The sequence below is a fragment of the Denticeps clupeoides genome, chromosome 8 (genome assembly GCF_900700375.1).
Source record: "Denticeps clupeoides chromosome 8, fDenClu1.1, whole genome shotgun sequence".
Classification (NCBI taxonomy): Eukaryota; Metazoa; Chordata; class Actinopteri; order Clupeiformes; family Denticipitidae; genus Denticeps; species Denticeps clupeoides.
In genome coordinates, this window is record NC_041714.1 from 19292780 (window position 1) to 19311266 (window position 18487).

The 18487-nt window shown below is 43.8% G+C and overlaps 1 protein-coding gene and 1 pseudogene across 8 annotated transcripts; both read right to left on the minus strand.

The window, feature by feature from the left end:
* Positions 1-359: 359 nt before the first annotated feature.
* LOC114795719 (phytanoyl-CoA hydroxylase-interacting protein-like) lies at positions 360-2761 on the minus strand (annotated as a pseudogene).
* LOC114795557 (protein bicaudal C homolog 1-like) lies at positions 2567-17508 on the minus strand. Of its 8 annotated transcripts, XM_028988967.1 has the most exons (22): positions 17389-17508; positions 16970-17282; positions 15900-15946; positions 15265-15334; positions 12896-12975; positions 12549-12707; positions 12416-12469; positions 11439-11621; positions 11103-11345; positions 10477-10602; positions 9224-9425; positions 8408-8542; positions 8162-8277; positions 7904-8027; positions 7319-7448; positions 5849-5996; positions 5549-5588; positions 5310-5464; positions 4624-4759; positions 4297-4457; positions 4109-4208; positions 2567-3966 (listed from the first exon to the last, which is right to left on the minus strand). In XM_028988967.1, the coding sequence occupies exons 2-22, from the start codon at positions 17112-17114 to the stop codon at positions 3803-3805; spliced, it is 2718 nt and encodes a 905-aa protein (XP_028844800.1). In that variant the 5' UTR covers positions 17115-17282; positions 17389-17508; the 3' UTR covers positions 2567-3802. The 8 variants fall into 8 exon arrangements, with proteins under 8 accessions (XP_028844800.1, XP_028844801.1, XP_028844803.1 ...); XM_028988968.1 differs by lacking the exon at positions 17389-17508 and having other exon boundaries at positions 15900-15943; positions 16970-17354; XM_028988970.1 differs by lacking the exon at positions 17389-17508 and having other exon boundaries at positions 11439-11618; positions 16970-17354.
* Positions 17509-18487: the final 979 nt, after the last annotated feature.

The following is an 18487-nucleotide window of genomic DNA, read 5'->3' on the forward strand; positions in this document are numbered from 1 at the left end:
TCGGTTTAGTTACTACTCAAGACTACTAATATGTAAATATTCCTTCTACTGTCCATACATGTTGTACATTGTTAGTGACCGATGTTCATTATAAAGAAGATTATCTCAGTAGCAGTACGATAGCTATTTCACTCGTCATGTTTCAGATTGACATCTTAGAGCTTCTGCACTGGTCCTGTTTAGAATCCATTAGCCCTCAAAAAAATAGAGGAACAGTTAGGATACCACGAGAACATCATGAAAACTCACTGTTCATTTGATTTCCACAGATGCTAACTGGTCTGTGAGACATAGTCAGTAAGAGTAGAGTAATGAGGGGTGGGTGTGTAGCTCAGAGCGTTGTTTGGTGAATCTGAATGTTAAAGGTCCACGCATATGTTGCAGGTTTTGCCGCTAGGATCCTTATTGGCATTTATAGTGGACAGGCTCATGAATTGATGCCTTCTAATCTCACCCATGGTACCCCATGCCAGCTGCACAGGGTCAGTGTAGATCACCTCCAGAATCTCATCCTGCGCATGTTGGAACTCGAGACATCCATCTTTCATCTCCACACCTGTCAAGAAATGGTTTTTGGCCAAAGTGAGCTCTGGAAGGCTCTCCTGGCAGAAAAGTTCCCCCAGCGAGCTACGCAGCACCAGGATAACGTAGTGTACATGCAGTACAAATACGCAAAGTAGAGGCATGTGTGGGGGAGGTCAGCCGAGTCTGGGCGGCCACCATGTAGCAGGAGCAGCCATAGGGTGAGTCCTGGGGGGGCTGGCCTGTGTTGAACTCTGTGATGCAGTTGAAGAAGATTCCCGCAAGCTTTCTGCTGATGGGAGAATCATAGCTTCCACTGTTGTCTTTCACTGATCTCAGCTTCTGCCCACCCTGCACCTCTCCGACAGATGGACAAGAGACGGATTTTAAACAGACTGAACCGAGTGAATAAAATACAACAAAGGTCCACAGGACGTACCTGATATGCTCAAAGTACTCTTTGTGTTGAAATGTCACAGGACACAGTGCACACAACAAAATGTGTCCTCTGCTTTTAACCATCACCCATGGCTGCCCACTGCTCACTAAGGGAGATGGTTAAATGCAGAGGAGGACACATTTTGTTGTGTCACCATGTACTGTGCTGCAATCCCTTCACTTTCAGAAAATTGGCCAATACCAAGAACCAGAGGAATAACTGGTTCTTTGTATTTATATAAAACAGAATTATCTGCTAGTGTTGATGCTGACATCATGACCTAGTGTTCTTTTAAAACCACAGTCAAGTAAAACCACCAGCACACACACACACACACACACACACACACACACACACACACAGCTCTTAATTGCTCATCGATGGAGTTCTATAAACCTGCTTGTAATAATGATTATATAATAAACAAAATACATTAAGAGTCATTGGTTAAAAACTGACTAATAATGTTGAACTGACCACAGAAAACCAGCAGGACCCGGACCCTGTGATTATTACAAGAATTCTCATTTTGGTCAACATAAAGGTAGAAGGTTCTGCAGAATAGAGTACAGAACTCAAATGTTATAAAGCCTGGAGTTGCATGAGATTCATGTCATCGTCATCATCAAAGAGGGTTCCTGACAGCAGGAAGGATGGAAGCATTTTTACAATATGCAGCGATTCCGTTGAAATGGGACTTCTGTCTAAGGAGTACAAAACCATCATCATATCTGTGAAGGTTCTCAGTCATACAGGACGTGGTTATCTCAAAAAAGGTTATTTCACTGGCGACTGGACTTGTTATGGATGTTTGACATTCCTGAGGGCCTTCTCAAATCTGAAGCAGGATTATAAACCCTGTGGAGCCCTGAAGGTGGTAGTTGGTGGTCACGTGTAAGTTGTCCTTCTCCCTGGCTTTCATGTATGTTAATGAGACCACCTGAGCCAGAGTGTGAACGACTTTGAAACCGCCGGGGTACAGTTGGAAGAACTGTGTTGTAATGTAATTGTACCAGGCAGTACAGTTGGTACTTCAGGATTCTACCGGGTTTATAAACCTGCTTCTCAGACCAGTCAGTCAGACTTGAGAAAGCCTTCTGGAATGGGAGGGCAAAACAGTCAAGGATCCATAACAAGTTCAGTTGCCAATAAAGTAACCTTTTTTGAGAAAACATCATCATCATAATCATCACGAGACTTCTGTGTTTAAGATTAAGTAATCTTTTAACACACTCGAAGACCCAGGTTCAAATTCCACTTACTACCATTGTGTCCCTGAGCAAGACACTTAACCCTAAGTTGCTCCAGGGGGGACTGTCCCTGTAGCTACTGATTGTAAGTCGTAAGTGTGCTGACGTATATAATAAGAAAAGTCTGACAACAGGAGGACCTTCTGAATCTTTCCTTCCCACATCATAGATAGTTCAACTGAACTGCTCAGTGCCATCAGAGTCTCCTGCATGGGGTGGGACAATTGATCAAATAGGGATGACAGCACACGGTGACACAACACGTTTCAATTATGAGTCCACTTCCTTATCCGCTAGGCCACTACTGCCACTGTGAAGATGACTGTCCCACAAGCACCTGAATGAAGTCACAATGTCATTTGCATTCTCTTTATTTTTGTGTAGCAAACACTTTAGTACAGAACGTTTTGGTTCACTGAATGCTCAAGCACAATTTTTCTGCAGAACCCAGTTTTACAGAAAGAATCCCACTATTCCGAACCGAGCAGCACAGTGCGGAGAACACTGGAGAGGGCAGGCAGAGAACTCCAGCCACGAGTCGTTCCTTCATTGTGGTTCCTAATAACTCCCTGCTTCCTGCTCGGCCAAGTTAAAAGGCCAGGAGAACAAGAGATGCAACAGTGACCAGAAGAACACAGCTGAATGCGTAGGAACCATATAATATGTCAAAAACCCATACACATGTAATCTGTGACTGAATTAAACACAAAACCAGATCTCTTCAACTGGACAGGAAGGATCCCTTTGGTCAAAATATGTTCCCTTTGTAACTAGCAGCAGGACACATGCTGCAACTGCCAGAGCAACACAGTTAGCTGTAAACTGAAGATAAATCTTTTCCAGTTTGGATCACAGAGCTAAGCAGTCTTTGCAGGATATAGATTAAAATATTAAAGGAATTTGCATTGATCAAAATGTTCTGGTAACGTCCACCTGGACATCACTGATTTATAACAACAGACTAAGCCAAATGTGCCATGGGAGATGTTTGTAGAGCACTCGTGAAAGCGTACCTTTCATGACATGCTAAAACATAAATTTGAACATAAGTAAAATATCTATATTCACAATCCAGATTCATTATTTTCATATGTAGTTTTTGCATCTTTCATCTTCATTTATATCTTCTGTCTCTGCTGCCCTTTACTGACAAATGACCATTAAAGAAACATGTAATATAAAAAAAACAAAACATAAAATAATACAAACATTGTAAACAACAAAAAAATGACACTGCATGTAAAAGAGAAAACAACCTGTAAACCAAGATTTGATAATAAAACTAGAAAAAAAAATTTGAATAAAACAAAAACCTGGTACAGACAGTTCTATGAAAAACAAATAAAAAAAAAAAAAACTCAAAATATACAAGAACACTGGTCTCTGATTATAAAGTGCTTACTTTAGCCTCTGGCACTACAACCCTTTGCTGAGAAAAATACAAAAATCATAACACTTCTAACACTGAACGAGCTGCCCAGGAGCAGCTAACATACGAGTAAAAAGCCCAGGCAGAGTGCACATAAGAGACTTTCATGTTGGTTGGCTCTACACCATCCTTTAGAACTTCAGAGAGTCTCGCTTTTGGCACTTATGGCTTGCCACAGTCCCAGACAGGCAGAGCTGGTGGGGGTGAGATGTTCAGGGGGCAGGGACAGGCTGCATGTAACTCACCACGCCCACTGGCCCCACCCTCCAGGATGGATGAAGGACTGTTGAGTGGATCAAAGAGTTTCCACTGATTTTTATTTAGTTCTTCATGTTGTTGAGAAGGAGGCAGAGATAGAGAGCGAGAGAAAGAAAAAATATTAACAGGAAGATTAAGGGACGATCACTGCTGACATTCAGTACATGGTGACATTGGTTAAGGTGCCACTATCAACACAGTCATACACACCTGAGATGGCAAGCAGCATTTTCCTCCGTGCACCAAAGGTTGTGATGCCAAGCTCCTTCAGATCCTGGTCAGTGAGGCTGAGAAACATCTGCAGGTCGATCTGTGGAACGTTTATGGATGCTCATCGTCACTGCTTGAACATAAATTGAATGAGGCTAATGGATAGAGGGATGGACCAACAGACTGACCTCCTGCTGCCGGAAGATGTCTGTGTATTTTCCCAGACCTAGCGTGCTGAAGAGCACCTGAAGATCAGAGATCTTCAGTGATGAGCTCAGAGAGAACCTGCTGCTGCTGCTCACTGATGAGATGCAGTCCATATAATTATTGCTGCTCAGGTACAGTTCTTCTGTAGCACATGCACACACACAATCAATCAGAACAAAATCACAACACAGTTATAGTCAATATTTTTCAGGAAATCTATTTGTATCCATGAGCTCAGTGTTCATATAATCCCTTCAGATTCATATAGGTGTTTAGAAGACCAGGATGAAGGTTCCATCAGTACCCACCAGCTTTGTTCTGCTTCCTCATAGAGCTGATGAGGGATGCTGGGGAGGTCTTGCCATGCTCCCGCCAGCTGTCAGAGTAACTGCCATTTTCCACACTTTCCTGACTTCCTGAGCGAGACAGTGAGAGAGTAGAGCCCTGCAACACCAACCAAGCAAGTAAGAAGAGTTCAATTCAAAAAGATCCCAGTACCATAAATAACACCACCACAGTCTAACGTCTCCGAGTACCTGAGACCACCCAGAGATTCTAAAAGCAATCACATGGTAGTAGTCAAGAAGGTAAGACACTCACCTAGAAAGTCCCAGGTACATTTACAGCAATTATCAGACACCCTTAAACAGAGCGACTTACAGTCAGTAGTTACAGGGACAGTCCCCTCCTGGACACACTAAGGGTTAAGTGTCTTGCTCAGGGACACAATGGTAGTAAGTGGGATTTGAACCTGGGTCTTCTGGTTCATATATGAGTGTGTTACCCACTTGGCTACTACCACCCTAATACTGGGTGTACAAACCCCGCTTACTTCACCCTGAGTGTCTCCTGGGGCCCAGTGGGCTGCGGGTGCGTCCACGCGCCCAGTGGGCTGCGAGTGCGTCTACGCGCCCAGTGGGCTGCGGGTGCGTCCACGCGCCCAGTGGGCTACGGGTGCGTCTACACGCCCAGGATGCTGCGAGTGTGCACACACCTTGTACATTGTGCTCACACTGGGTTTGTATGTGACATGATTGGCTCGCCAAAGCTCCTTGATGGTCTCTGCTGGCATGGATTTCGAAAAACCCAACCCACTCCATGTGCTAGCTGGCGTCCGCACTTCAGTCACCACTGGTTTCTTCAGCATTGCTAACACACACAAACACACACACACACTGAGTGCAAATGCCCATATCTGAAAAAAAGCCAATACCAGACAGAGTCTCAGCTCACCTTTGGTCTCCAGCAGCTTCTTCTGCTCGTAATCAAACATCTAAACACACAAGAAGTTACAATGAGAGACTGCTCATCTGTTGGTGCTTTTGTGTAGTCTGGTGCCACTGGTGTTGGTTTGTGAACCGGTTCAAGTCTGGTGTTGGTACCGGTGTGTGTGCGTAGTGTGGTGCCAGTCTGGTGGTAGTATTGGTGCGTTTATGTAGTCTGGTGCCAGTCTGGTGTTGGTACTGGTGGGATTTTGTAGTGGTGCCATCTGGTGTTGTTACCTGTGCGTTCGTGTATTTTGTGTGCTGGTACCTGTACTGGAGTCTGTGGTACCACTTTGATCCTCTCACAGTTCTGCTGTGCTGCCCGCTCCGCTGCCCGCTCACTGCCAGGTGCCCGTTTGTCCGCCACAGGGGTCTCTGATACACCAGAGTCAACTTCTGACAGCATGCATTCTGAACTACACACACACACATAGCTGTTAATAGTTTTAGCATTATGTACTTATGTACATACAACCCCAATTCCAATGAAGCTAGGATGTTGTGTAAAACAAAAACAGAATCAACCTATATTCAATAAAGTACTCTAAAATGTCAAGATATCTAATATTCAAATGGACTCATTTAATAGTTTTTTTGCTAATCTTTTGTTTTAACACTGTGTTTGTGACCATCTGTGTGGGTAAATAGTCCAGCAGTTTAAGAACAATGTTTCTCAATGTACAATTGCAAGCAATCTAGAGATTTCATCATCTACAGACCATAATGTAATGAAAAGATTCAGAGAATCTGGAGAAATCACTGCACGTAGACGACAAAGTTGCCCACGACACACGATCACTCAGACGGCACTGCATTAAAAACAGACATCATTCTGTAAGGGATGTTACCACGTGGGCTCCGGAATACATCAGAAAACCATTGCCAGTTAATGCGGTCTGTAACACAGTGCAAGTTAAAGCTCTACCATGCAAAGCAAAAGCCATATATCAACACCGCCGGTTTCTGTGGGCCCGAGCTCACCTGAGGTGGCCTGACGAGTTCACATTTCAAATGGCTTTTGGAAATCATGGGCGTTGTATCCTCCGGGTCAAAGAGGAAAAGGATGGTATGGGTGTGTGTTAGTGTCCATGGCATGGGTAACTTGCACATCTGTCCAGGCACCATTCATACTGAAAGGTACATACAGGTTTTGGAGCAAGATTTGCTGCCATCCAAGCAGCGTCCTTTTTCAGGGGCGTCCCTGCTTATTTCGGCAAGACGATGCGAAGCCACATTCGTAGTAACAGAGTGCAGGTACTAGACTGGACTGCCTCCAGTTCATACCTGTCTCCCATTGAAAATGTGTGGCGCATTATGAAGCGCAAAATAGAACTAGACTGTTGCGCAACTGAAATTGCACATCAAGCAAGAACGGAAAAGAATCCCACCTACACAGCTTCAACAATTAGCTTACTGAGTGTTGTTAAAACGAAAGGTGATGTACACAGCAATACAATTCCAATACAAATCTTTATATTGGATTCAATTTCAATATGATAGGGATTTGCAAATCATTGCATTCTGTTTTTATTTATGTCTTACACAACATCCAGAGGAATTGGGGTTATAACAGTTGGGCAGACAATGGCAGTCGTCCTGCCAAGGCCTCTGAAGACTGTGATGTTGATGACACGTATTTTGTAAAGTAGGTTTTGTGACTCATAAAAAAACGAATCTGCAGGACTAGAGCAGGGTGCCCATGGCCAGATTTCAGTCTCTCTGCTGGTGGGTGACGTACTACTGGAGTTTGACAGATGGACGCTTCTGCGACGACATTTTACAGGAAACCAGCATCTGCTTCAGCTCGCTCCCATTGGCCGAATGAGAGGGGCTTCTGGGCATCCCCACTTCAACAAAGGTGTCCGACCCTAGAAAGGGAAAATGCCACATTCGCAGTACTTATGCTGTATAATGCCTGTGTCCTTAACATTATGTGCATAACTGTGTGTCTATACAGTTTAGTAAATTTGCCTACTTACAGAGAAATGATCAGACTCTATCTTGGTAAAAAGTGAAGTGATTGTCACATGTGATACACAGCAGCACAGCACACGGTGCATACAGTAAAATTTGTCCTCTGCATTTATCCCATCACCCTGAGTGAGCAGTGGGCAGCCATGACAGGCGCCCGGGGAGCAGTGTGTGGGGACGGTCCTTTCTCAGTGGCAACTCAGTGGCACCTTGGCGGATCAGGATTCGAACCAGCAACCTTCTGATTATGGGGCCGCTTCCTTAACCACTAGGCCACCACTGCCCCTGGTAGGTTTGGTTTGAGTAAGAGACATATATAGTGCATTATTTCACCCACTGTCTGTTAGCATACCCTCATCAGAGCCAGGTTTTCTGGACAGTACATCAGCTGGCTGGGCAGGGTCACAGTGGGCAGGACTGAGGGCCACATCAGCCAATGAAGCAGAAGACAACCGTCGGTACACTGATCCAGCATGCTACAACACACAAACACAAAATCAAGACAGACAGAACATTAAAATGAAACATATGGTTACATTTCATGTCCAGTACATCGGTACAACGCTTCTAGGATAAAAATCACGTTTTCGTGTTGTGAATGGAAAGTTACCGGGGCGTGGCTGTTGGTGAGCTCAGGGGAAGGAGAGGAGGTGTCCTGCCCATACAACTGAGCACCAGACAACAACAGACTGGCCTCTGGGTGGCGCATCAGAGCAGAAGAAAAATCTGAGAGACAGACATGGATAATCATTGTATAGAAAAATAAAACAAAGTAGTGGGATATATGAACCATGATAGGGTTATATATTTATTGAGATGAACATCCATTAGAAGACATCCTCTCATCACTACCTACACTGTGTACCAGACAGTGTTCTGCTCCACAGGGAAGGACTGGAGGTTGGGGGCCTGACGGAGGCGTTGGACACATTTGGGGTTGAGTTCAGTGTGGGGCAATTCAGACCTGCTGCTGTTCCTGGACTCAAGAGTCCTGAGGAGATGAGGAGGACAAGCATTTAATCAGAACACATTTTGCTCATGATTCATTCACTGAACCCATTAATCCAGGTTCAGATCACAAAATGTCCAAAAAAATCCTACTTCACATGAGCTGAGAAGAGCTTTTCACTGAGGAACTGTGTTCCTCCACTCCAGGAATGGTCAAAATTAGGGGTGTTGAAACTAATCGTATAATTTATGCATCGCGATGCAGATGTGGGTGATATTGCACCGACGCAGTGCAGAACATAATCGATCATATCATAATGATGTTGCTTGGTGATCTTCAGAAGTAGTACCAGTAGTGACTGTGGCGGCCTGATCTGAGTACAGCAGAACTTTATCTGCACAGTGCGGCACCCAACAGCCTTGTTCTCGCACCACTGTCATTTGTTGAACTTTTTGTTGAAATTTTCTCCAATGAGCAGGAAAACTCGCTCATGTACATGTTGTGTCTGATGAGTTTTAGCTGATCACAAAAGGACTGGTCAGAGATGGAATTACGTTTCATGGCTCAATGCAGGAAAAGCCCTGTCTGCCTTTAAAAAAGGACTGGTTAATTACAGGCCGGAGCATTAGGCTGTACTGGTTTTGGTCAGCTGAACAGCAGATCACTGCACCAGGAAAACGAACATAAAGCTGCTACACCACTAGAACAAGCAGAAGAAATTACCCAGAGTGCTTAGCCCCAGGCCAGCCGAGGCCAGGATGTCAGAGTCAACAGGAGAGATGAGAGCGGTCGGAGAGGGAGTGTGGTTATTGGAGCTGGAGGTGTGGCCATTAGAGGTACCACCACATTTCTGCAGACCCAGAAGAATCTTCCGGGCCACGTACATGTTGACAGCGTTTCTCTCCACACTCCTCACAATGGCTGTCTGAAAAGGAAAGGAGGAATTGTGTATGGCTGGGTGTGTTTATGAGCGAACTGCACCGTTCTCCTTCGATTCACTCGATACAACATGGGATAACCACGCCTCTGTGTGCCCAACTGAACACACCTTTATATCACAGGAGGCAGGAGACAGGGCAGCACGCCTCACAATAAAACCCCCACCCAGAAAGAGTGAGAAAGGGAAAAAGAGATACAGCAGTTCGCTTCCAGTTTTGGACATGAGAAGTGTTAAAACGCACCTGCATAATATTAATAACAATATTAAAACGTTGACGCTTCGTCATTATATACATATATCTCCTTGCCTTATAGTCCTGCCCGGAAGGGGGTGGGGCACACTCTACCAGAGCTGTGTCCACCTCCAGGGCTTTTCTTTAGGGAGTGTCAGTGGGGATATCTGTGCAGCGCACTTTTCTTAGTCCTCCACATCTTCCTCTGTTTCGATACCACTGGAATTTGTTTTTATGTCCAATACCGAGTACCGAGTGAATCGACTGAAACGAACATCAGGTTATGAATATAACCAGTGTTTCCTGAGGAAGAGGAACGAGATACAACACTATGTTGTTTCCTTGCCCTGGCGCTGCTTAGCTCGGCGAAGAGCGGTTCTGAACTAAAAGGGGTAGATGACCCTACCCCTGTGGTCCCATCTCCTGCCTATAGAAGTGATTAAAGGAGTCTTCCACTGGGCACGCAGAGACATGGTTATCCCATACTTCTTGTGTTGTACCTTGTTCCTCTTCCTCAGGGAACTGAGGATATATGCATAACCTTACGTTTTTTTAATATGCATGTGTCATTGTGTACGTGTCAGGACGTGTGTAGTGAATGTGTATGGAAAGGCGTGCTGTAATATGCACTTCTCAGTGTGCATGTGTGTAGTGAGTGTGAATGGGTGGGTGCGTTTTAATCCACATGTCTCAGCTTGTACGGGTGGGTGTATTTTAATTTGCTTGTCTCAGTGTGTGGGGACGTCAGAGTGCAGGGCTGGGTTTGTAAGATGTACGTTAGTACTGTGTATTGTGCGGTATTACCTTGCTGGATTGTCTGGGTTTGGATTTGATGGTGACGAAGACATCTAGCTGTTCCCGCAGAACATTGATGCACTGAGGCTCCACATCGTCCATCACATCAAATATCAACACCAGTGGCAGACAGCCCTGTTACACACACACAATTCGGATTAAATACGGAATTCTCTGTAGTTGAGTGTGAGAGACAGAAATATAATGTGATAATACCAGGTTAATTTAAAGTAACAATCAATCAATCTACCCATCTCCCTCCCTGCCTTTCTTGTTTAAAGTGCCTGTCTCGTAAACAGGAGATCCTGGGTTCGTATCCCAGGGGTCCCAGGTAAGAAAGGTGGCAGCATGTAATGATTGCACGGTGGTAGCCCAGTGGGTTAGACACCTGCCTATAAACCAGATGTTAAAGCCCCACTGACTACTATTGTGTCCCTGAGAATGACAATTAGCCCTGAGTGTCTGCAGGGGGACTGTTTCTGCAAGTACTATTTGTAAGACGCTCTGGATAAGGGCGTCTGCCATGGATATAAAAATCAGCTTCTGTACATGAAATCAGCTGACTGAATCAGCAACTGAATCAGGCATTCACAGTCATTCGCTCATCACTCGCTCACTTCCACACACTCTCGCACCATAAGTTGCTGCCGGGCAAGACACACAGCCTGGATGCGGCCCTCAATGTACACACTGGACTTCCTGTGAGAGATGCTGGGTACAGGGAAGTGGATCTGAGCTCCGGTTTGCAGGCTGATGTTCTTTGCACTTCGTCCAATCATGAAGAGGTGGTGCGGGGGGCCGACGTCCAGCTGAGTGCGAACCGCCACCGTACTCGCCATGGAGCCAGTCAGGTGTTCCAGAAGCACCGCTGTACCTCTCTATCTCACACACATGTGTACAGAGACGGATTATCAGACCACAATATATCCAGATGGAACAAACTGGAAAGGTGAGATGTGTGGAACACTTACCTGGATGGCGTCCACGTTTCTTTGGGAGCCACGCACCACCGCAGTAACTCTGTAGAGACGTGAGGGAGGCCTAAACGAGACAGAGACGTTGTAGGTCTGACAGATGCGCTGCACCGTGGGAGAATTTGGGTCCGTCTGCACCAGGGGGGGGACCTCGAACATCAGAACCAGAGGCAACAGCTCCTGAAGACGAACAAGTAAGGCTCTCTAGTCACAAGGTATCAGGCTCCTTACTCAGCACTGTTATTATGAAGGGAACAGATATTTCTGTATCGGAGCATGTGTGTGAATAATTTTCAGCTCCATATATTGGTTTCAGGGTCATCGATTACTAAATCAGCACTGGCCCAGCTAAACCAGTGACGGACCAGTGATTGACTATCCTCTCATTAATTAATGAAATCTAAAAATGTAAAGAAGAGAGATAAAAGGGAGTGTAATACACACCCACATTCATTTTATCATATTTTTATATCTGAAGATATAAATTTTTTTATATCTTATCATTTTTTATTTCTGCCATGATAACAGTTTTCAAAGAGTTATAACAACTTTGGTCCTTGAGAAGTTAAATAAAAGCACGTCCACACTGAAATCTGACAGGTTTGCTTAGCAAAATATACTAACCAGGATGCTCTTTGTCTATGGAATTTCTGCCAAAATTATTGAAACCAACAACCACCCACAGCATCAGAGGGTTCCTCTTCAGAACCCAACAGAAGAGAATTAAGAACCCCACCCTACAGCAGCTGTGGCGTCTCTAAAATTAAAGGAGGAGAAAATGTAGAAACTAGAAAATGTAGTAATCCAGTGATGACAAGAGGAGGATGGGATCCCTCTCTTAAGCCTCGATTCCCCTCAAGGTTCCTTCTTATTTATTCCTCCCACTCACGGCCTTGAACTGCTAAAAGTCCTACTAAAGTACTTTTACTACTACTAAAGTACAAACCTAGCCTGGAAAAAGGAGAATCTCCTACCCGGATTTTCAGCCTGGCGGCCTCCACTCCTTCCACCTGGCCGGCGATGGACACCTGGCAGAGGAGAGAAGGGGAGTTTAGGATCATCTGTTGCCTTCAGATAAGTGCATGAATGGTGATTTGAGTTCTTCACCTGGTTGCTCTTCTCTGCCTGGTTGTTGCGGTTGGAGTCAGGAAAATGGACGTGGCAGGCAGTCTCCTCAATCACCTGCCTGATGTTGTTCCCACCCTTCCCAATGACATATGAGTGCTCTGTGTGGGACACGTCCATCTTCAGAGTGACCCTGTTACTCTGTCAAAAAAAAAGAGAGAGAGAGAAAAATGTCTTAGCACCACATTTAACACCAGTGCCACCATCCAACTCTCTCCATCTCTGACTGATCTGGTGGTCCAGAGAAACAGTAACTTCATTCTCAGTACCACTGGTGTGTGTGCGCATGTGTATGCATGTCTGACTGACTGTAACTGGGACCATCTCACCTTCGTGTCGAGGACAGACATGATCTTTTCTTTGGCCTCCTTCACCTGCTCCCACGTACCACTGATCTTAACGTGAGGATCTGAGAGCAGCAAAAAGAAATAACTTAAGGGTCCCCCATATTAACATTAATACGAGTTCCCCTAGCCTGTCTAGGGTCCTGAAGTAGCTAGAAATGGTGATGTGTAAAGAGTGCTTTGGTCATTCTGCTTTGTCATTCAGATAGCGGCAGCTCAGATGGTCGGATCTGGAGTTTGTTCCCTTATGACGTCATAAGGGGAAAAGTTACATCCAATTCCTAAGAATTTCCCACCCCTCCCCTAAAACATTATCTCCGCCGACCACCATGGATCCTGAACGTGCAAAGCATTGCAGTTTCCCAGTGATGAACCCACAAATGAGCACAAATGTATTTTTTTTGTTAATTTGTGGGTTCATTTATTTTTTTCTGCAAGAATGCAGACAAGACTTCCTGACTGCGCCAAAGATTGTGGTCGGTGAATGGTGTTGATAAGGTCATTTCCACAACTGCCCCCTTACTTCTATAGGCCGCTCTAGTCCTCGTATAGTATAGTACAGTACAGTACATAGCATCAGGAGGCCAATAAGACCTATATAAAAAGCAAAAATAATTATGTCAGGGGCCTTTAATAATAATAAAAGCACTAAATAGTAAATGATAATTATAAACCGGGGGGAAACTCCCTGACCCTGACTGAGGGCATGTCAGAGTTCTCTCAGGTTCCAACTTATGGAAACCATTTAGAGTGAGTGTGAAAGAGAAAATAAGTTTGGGGGTTTGTGTTCCATAACAGTTCCACATAAATTCTAGCATGGTAACGTGTGTGTGTATGTGTGTGTATGTGTGTGCATAACCCTGTTTGTCAGAAGATTTCCATGTTAAGGTTATATGTGGTTATATATCATATATTATTTACGATCTTGTCCAGACACCTTGCATAAGTTCTTTAAAATGTTTGTTATAGAAATCCCTCATTTGGTCACTAGGACCTGATCTGTAAATAGCATTAACCAAACTCTTTTCTAAAAATATATATATTTCCTAAAAAGAAAGGTTATTAGGTCATTCCACCACCCATTCTCCAAGAGAGAGAAGAGTCAAGTGAAGTGATTGTCACATGTGATACACAGCAGCACAGCACACGGTGCACACAGTGAAATTTGTCCTCTGCATTTAACCCATCACCCTGAGTGAGCAGTGGGCAGCCATGACAAGTGCCCGGGGAGCAGTGTGTGGGGAAGGTGCTTTGCTCAGTGGCACCTCAGTGGCAGTTTGGCGACCCACTGTCCCGTAATCCAGAAATATACATTTTCATTATTACGCAGATGTTAGCACACTAAAAAAAATTTGAATTAACTTTATATGATTGTGTACATCGGTCCCACATGATCAGGATATGGTGAACTGACATAAATGTTTCTCTTTTTCTCAATTAATTGTTAATCTTCAAAGCTAAATATTTAATTCATGTAAGATTGTTCATGTTGAGTTTACATAATATTCAGTTTCTAAATACCAATTTATCGTGTAGTCAACGCAATTTAATCACTTTTAGGGTGTGCATTTCAACTGTAATGTCAAATTGATTTATTAATGCCTATAGATTTAGATTTAATTAAGTAATCCTACTGTATGTGTTACAATTAGCTTCTACTGTCGTGAGGATGTCTTATTTTAATAAATAACTTACATTAGTATATGAAGAGTGAGAACAGAGGTTTTACACAAGCAAGCATTTTACTAATGGTGACCAGCAGGGAGCGCTCAAAATCAATCAATCTATCTTGATATTTCCAGCGCAGTCACCATCCCATCAACCAAACTAGCAATTACCTAAATGGTACGTGCTCACATCAACGTCCTTGTTTAGTTCATCCCCATTAGGTGGGCATACATAAATTAACCTGCCCTATCTTATCCAATGACACTTCTTGGTTGTTTTTCCGTTTCCAGTGGTGGTCAAACATGATTAAATTGATTTCAGGTTTTCAATTCATTCACTTCCAGTCAATGTGAAAGAATACAGTATATTCTCAATAATCAACTGAAATTTACTTTACTAAATCATGTTTACAACATATTTTAATGTTACATTTACTAAATAATTTTTTGTCTCCTCATTGTAAGGTGCTTTGGATAAGTGTGTCTGGTAAATGGCAAAAATGTAAACAGAGAAAGACAGAACAGCGAAAGAAGAGATCATGAATTTCATGCTGTAGATGCAGGAAGTGAATCTGTTTTCTTGTATAACATGGGAACCTGCAACGTGGTGACGGAAACTGGACAGATTTGTCCTTGTCAATCTCCCAAATCAATCAATTGATTATGTGCACATACACACACACATACCTTTTTTTGACTTTGATCCTATCTTCAGTTTGGACGGCCAAGAAATGTGTGTGTTGGTCTCACCCATCACCTTAAATGATCAAAGCAAATCTTACACACTTGTGTGTATATATATATATATATATTACATTCTCCCTGATTATTACACACACACACACACACACACACACACACACACACACACACACACAAACACAGAATGCACCTGACACTTTTAACAAAATATTGACTCTTCTACAGATTGTTTCCGGTGTCTGACTGTCTCTGAATACACAGAGTACTACTAGTGAAGATACTACTGAAACTATAGTAAAAAATATATTGCTGCCCAATATTTAGCTTTCTATTCAATAACGAGACATGTACACTTCAGTCAAACGTTTGGACACCTCTACACATTTATGGGCATTTTTTATATTATAGAAGAGAATTGAATACTGCCTCAATGAAGGGGTGGACATGGATTGTAACAATGTTTGTCTTCATGAATGAAGGACCCAGCTTTCCCAGCAAAACATCACTTCTTCTCATAGTGTACCCTGGTGTCATGTGCTCCCCTGGTAGGTGACACACAAATGTGCGCACACACACACACACACACACACACACACACACACACACACACACACACTTACCTTCTGAATGAAATCCTCTCCTCCACTGGTCCCGTCCTTGCTGGCTGCTTTAAAAACAGAGAATTATCATGAGGATGATTTCCAGGAACCTGCTAAAGTGTAGATTAGATATCAGCTTTTAAACAATAAAAATCAAACAGGACCATGAACACATTCACCCCTGCCAATAATTGTATATACATTATACACACACACGGGACGAGCGGTCCTAGCTTGGTGTACAGTTAAGAATGTGTGGTGCAAGAAGCACTGGAGTCCAGCTTCTGACTGAGGCTGACTTCATACACACACACACACACACACACACACACACACACACACACACACAATTAATTCCCTTCATCTGGTTCTGGACGTGAAATATTTGTACTCTCCAGTTATAAAGACCGGGAGACTCGAGCTTTCAAACAGAGACACAACTTTCCGGAGCGTTTGTTGATTTTTAATGGAGACTCTGGTGCGAGCTTCTACAGCTAATCGACAAATGTTTTCCACATGTGTGCGACGGAACCAAGGCGAAGTCAAGACGGGAATTCAAACCGAGGAAGTGGGCGTGTATCGTGTTGGGAGACCACCAGCATCGCACCATAAATCACTTTTCGTTCACATTTAATATTCACATTTAAGCCGTGGAAGTGGGTCTCCTTGCTTTCTACAGCGATGGACAGGCTGACAGACGAGACTAGACAGGAGTCCCGGTGGACTAGGATGTGTGCTGATGACATTGTGATCTGCAGCGAGAGTGGGAAGGTGGAGGAGACCCTGGAGAGGTGGAGGGGGCAGGCAGGGCAGAAGCGGGTTTAAGGATGTGCTGGGAGCACTGTTATAACCTCTGCTCGTTTCAGAATGACATCTCTGATGCCCAGACCTGGTCTACAGAGAAGGAGATGAGGATGTATGGGAGTCCGCGACTTAGTTTGCGCAAAACTGTTCCCTCAAGGCCTTTACGGAGCTGTGAAACTTTCACACTCGCTGTTGACACAGAAAGCAGGAGGAAAAACCTCCACCAAGCGTCGAATCTCTCGGCGCAGCCCCGAAACAAACACCCAAAACACCGAACTTCACGTTACCTAAAAGCAGGAGCTCCAGTTTCTTGCGGTCTACAGGGAACCGTTCCTCGGTCCAGACCGGGTCGGCTACCGCCTCTGAAAGCGGCGCGGCGGCGTCCGCAGTCCGCTCGCCGCTGAATGTCGGCTCTGTCTGCAGGGCGGCCATGGCGCGGCTTCCCGGGACCGCTCGACTCAGAGTCGAGCTGCGCTCCTGCCCTGGCGACGGGGCTCACGGCTCATGTCTCTGCGAGATTCCCCGGATCCGCGCTCCTCGCGGACTTCCAACGAGTCGAATTCGCGGCTCCGCTCCCTTCCGACGTCGAGCAGAACCGAACTAGAAATACAGCAAATCAAACTTCATTTTAAAAGGATTTTACGAAAGTGAATTACAATCCGCGCCAGTTTTCACACAACACGACAAGAAAAAAAACAATTCTTACCTTTCCACGTGACACGATTTAATTCTCGAAATGTCACACAACGCGATACAGCGGTGAACTTTTCATGATACAATACTTTTTACAGGACAACATACAATTCACAGCTTTTCACATGACAGGATAAAAACCGCAACTTTTTTACAGCTTTTTACACGACAACATACAATACTCAGGTTTTCACATGACAGGATAAAAACCACAACTTTTCACAGCTTTTTACACGACAACATACAATACTCAGGTTTTCATATGACAGGATAAAACCCGCAACTTTTTTACAGGTTTTTACACGACAACATACAATACTCAGCTTTTCACATGACAGGATAAAAAACACAACTTTTCACAGCTTTTCACATGACAGGATAAAAAACACAACTTTTTTACAGCTTTTTACACGACAACATACAATACTCAGCTTTTCACATGACAGGATAAAAAACACAACTTTTCACAGCTTTTCACATGACAGGATAAAACCCACAACTTTTCACAGCTTTTCACATGACAGGATAAAAACCACAACTTTTTACAGCTTTTTACAGGACAACATACAATTCACAGCTTTTCACATGACAGGATAAAAACCGCAACTTTTTTACAGCTTTTTACACGACAACATACAATACTCAGGTTTTCACATGACAGGATAAAAACCACAACTTTTCACAGCTTTTTACACGACAACATACAATACTCAGGTTTTCATATGACAGGATAAAACCCGCAACTTTTTTACAGGTTTTTACACGACAACATACAATACTCAGCTTTTCACATGACAGGATAAAAACCACAACTTTTCACAGCTTTTTACACGACAACATACAATACTCAGCTTTTCACATGACAGGATAAAAAACACAACTTTTCACAGCTTTTCACATGACAGGATAAAAAACACAACTTTTTTACAGCTTTTTACACGACAACATACAATACTCAGCTTTTCACATGACAGGATAAAAAACACAACTTTTCACAGCTTTTCACATGACAGGATAAAACCCACAACTTTTCACAGCTTTTTACAGGACAACATACAATACTCAGATTTTCACATGACAGGATAAAAACCACAACTTTTTACAGCTTTTTA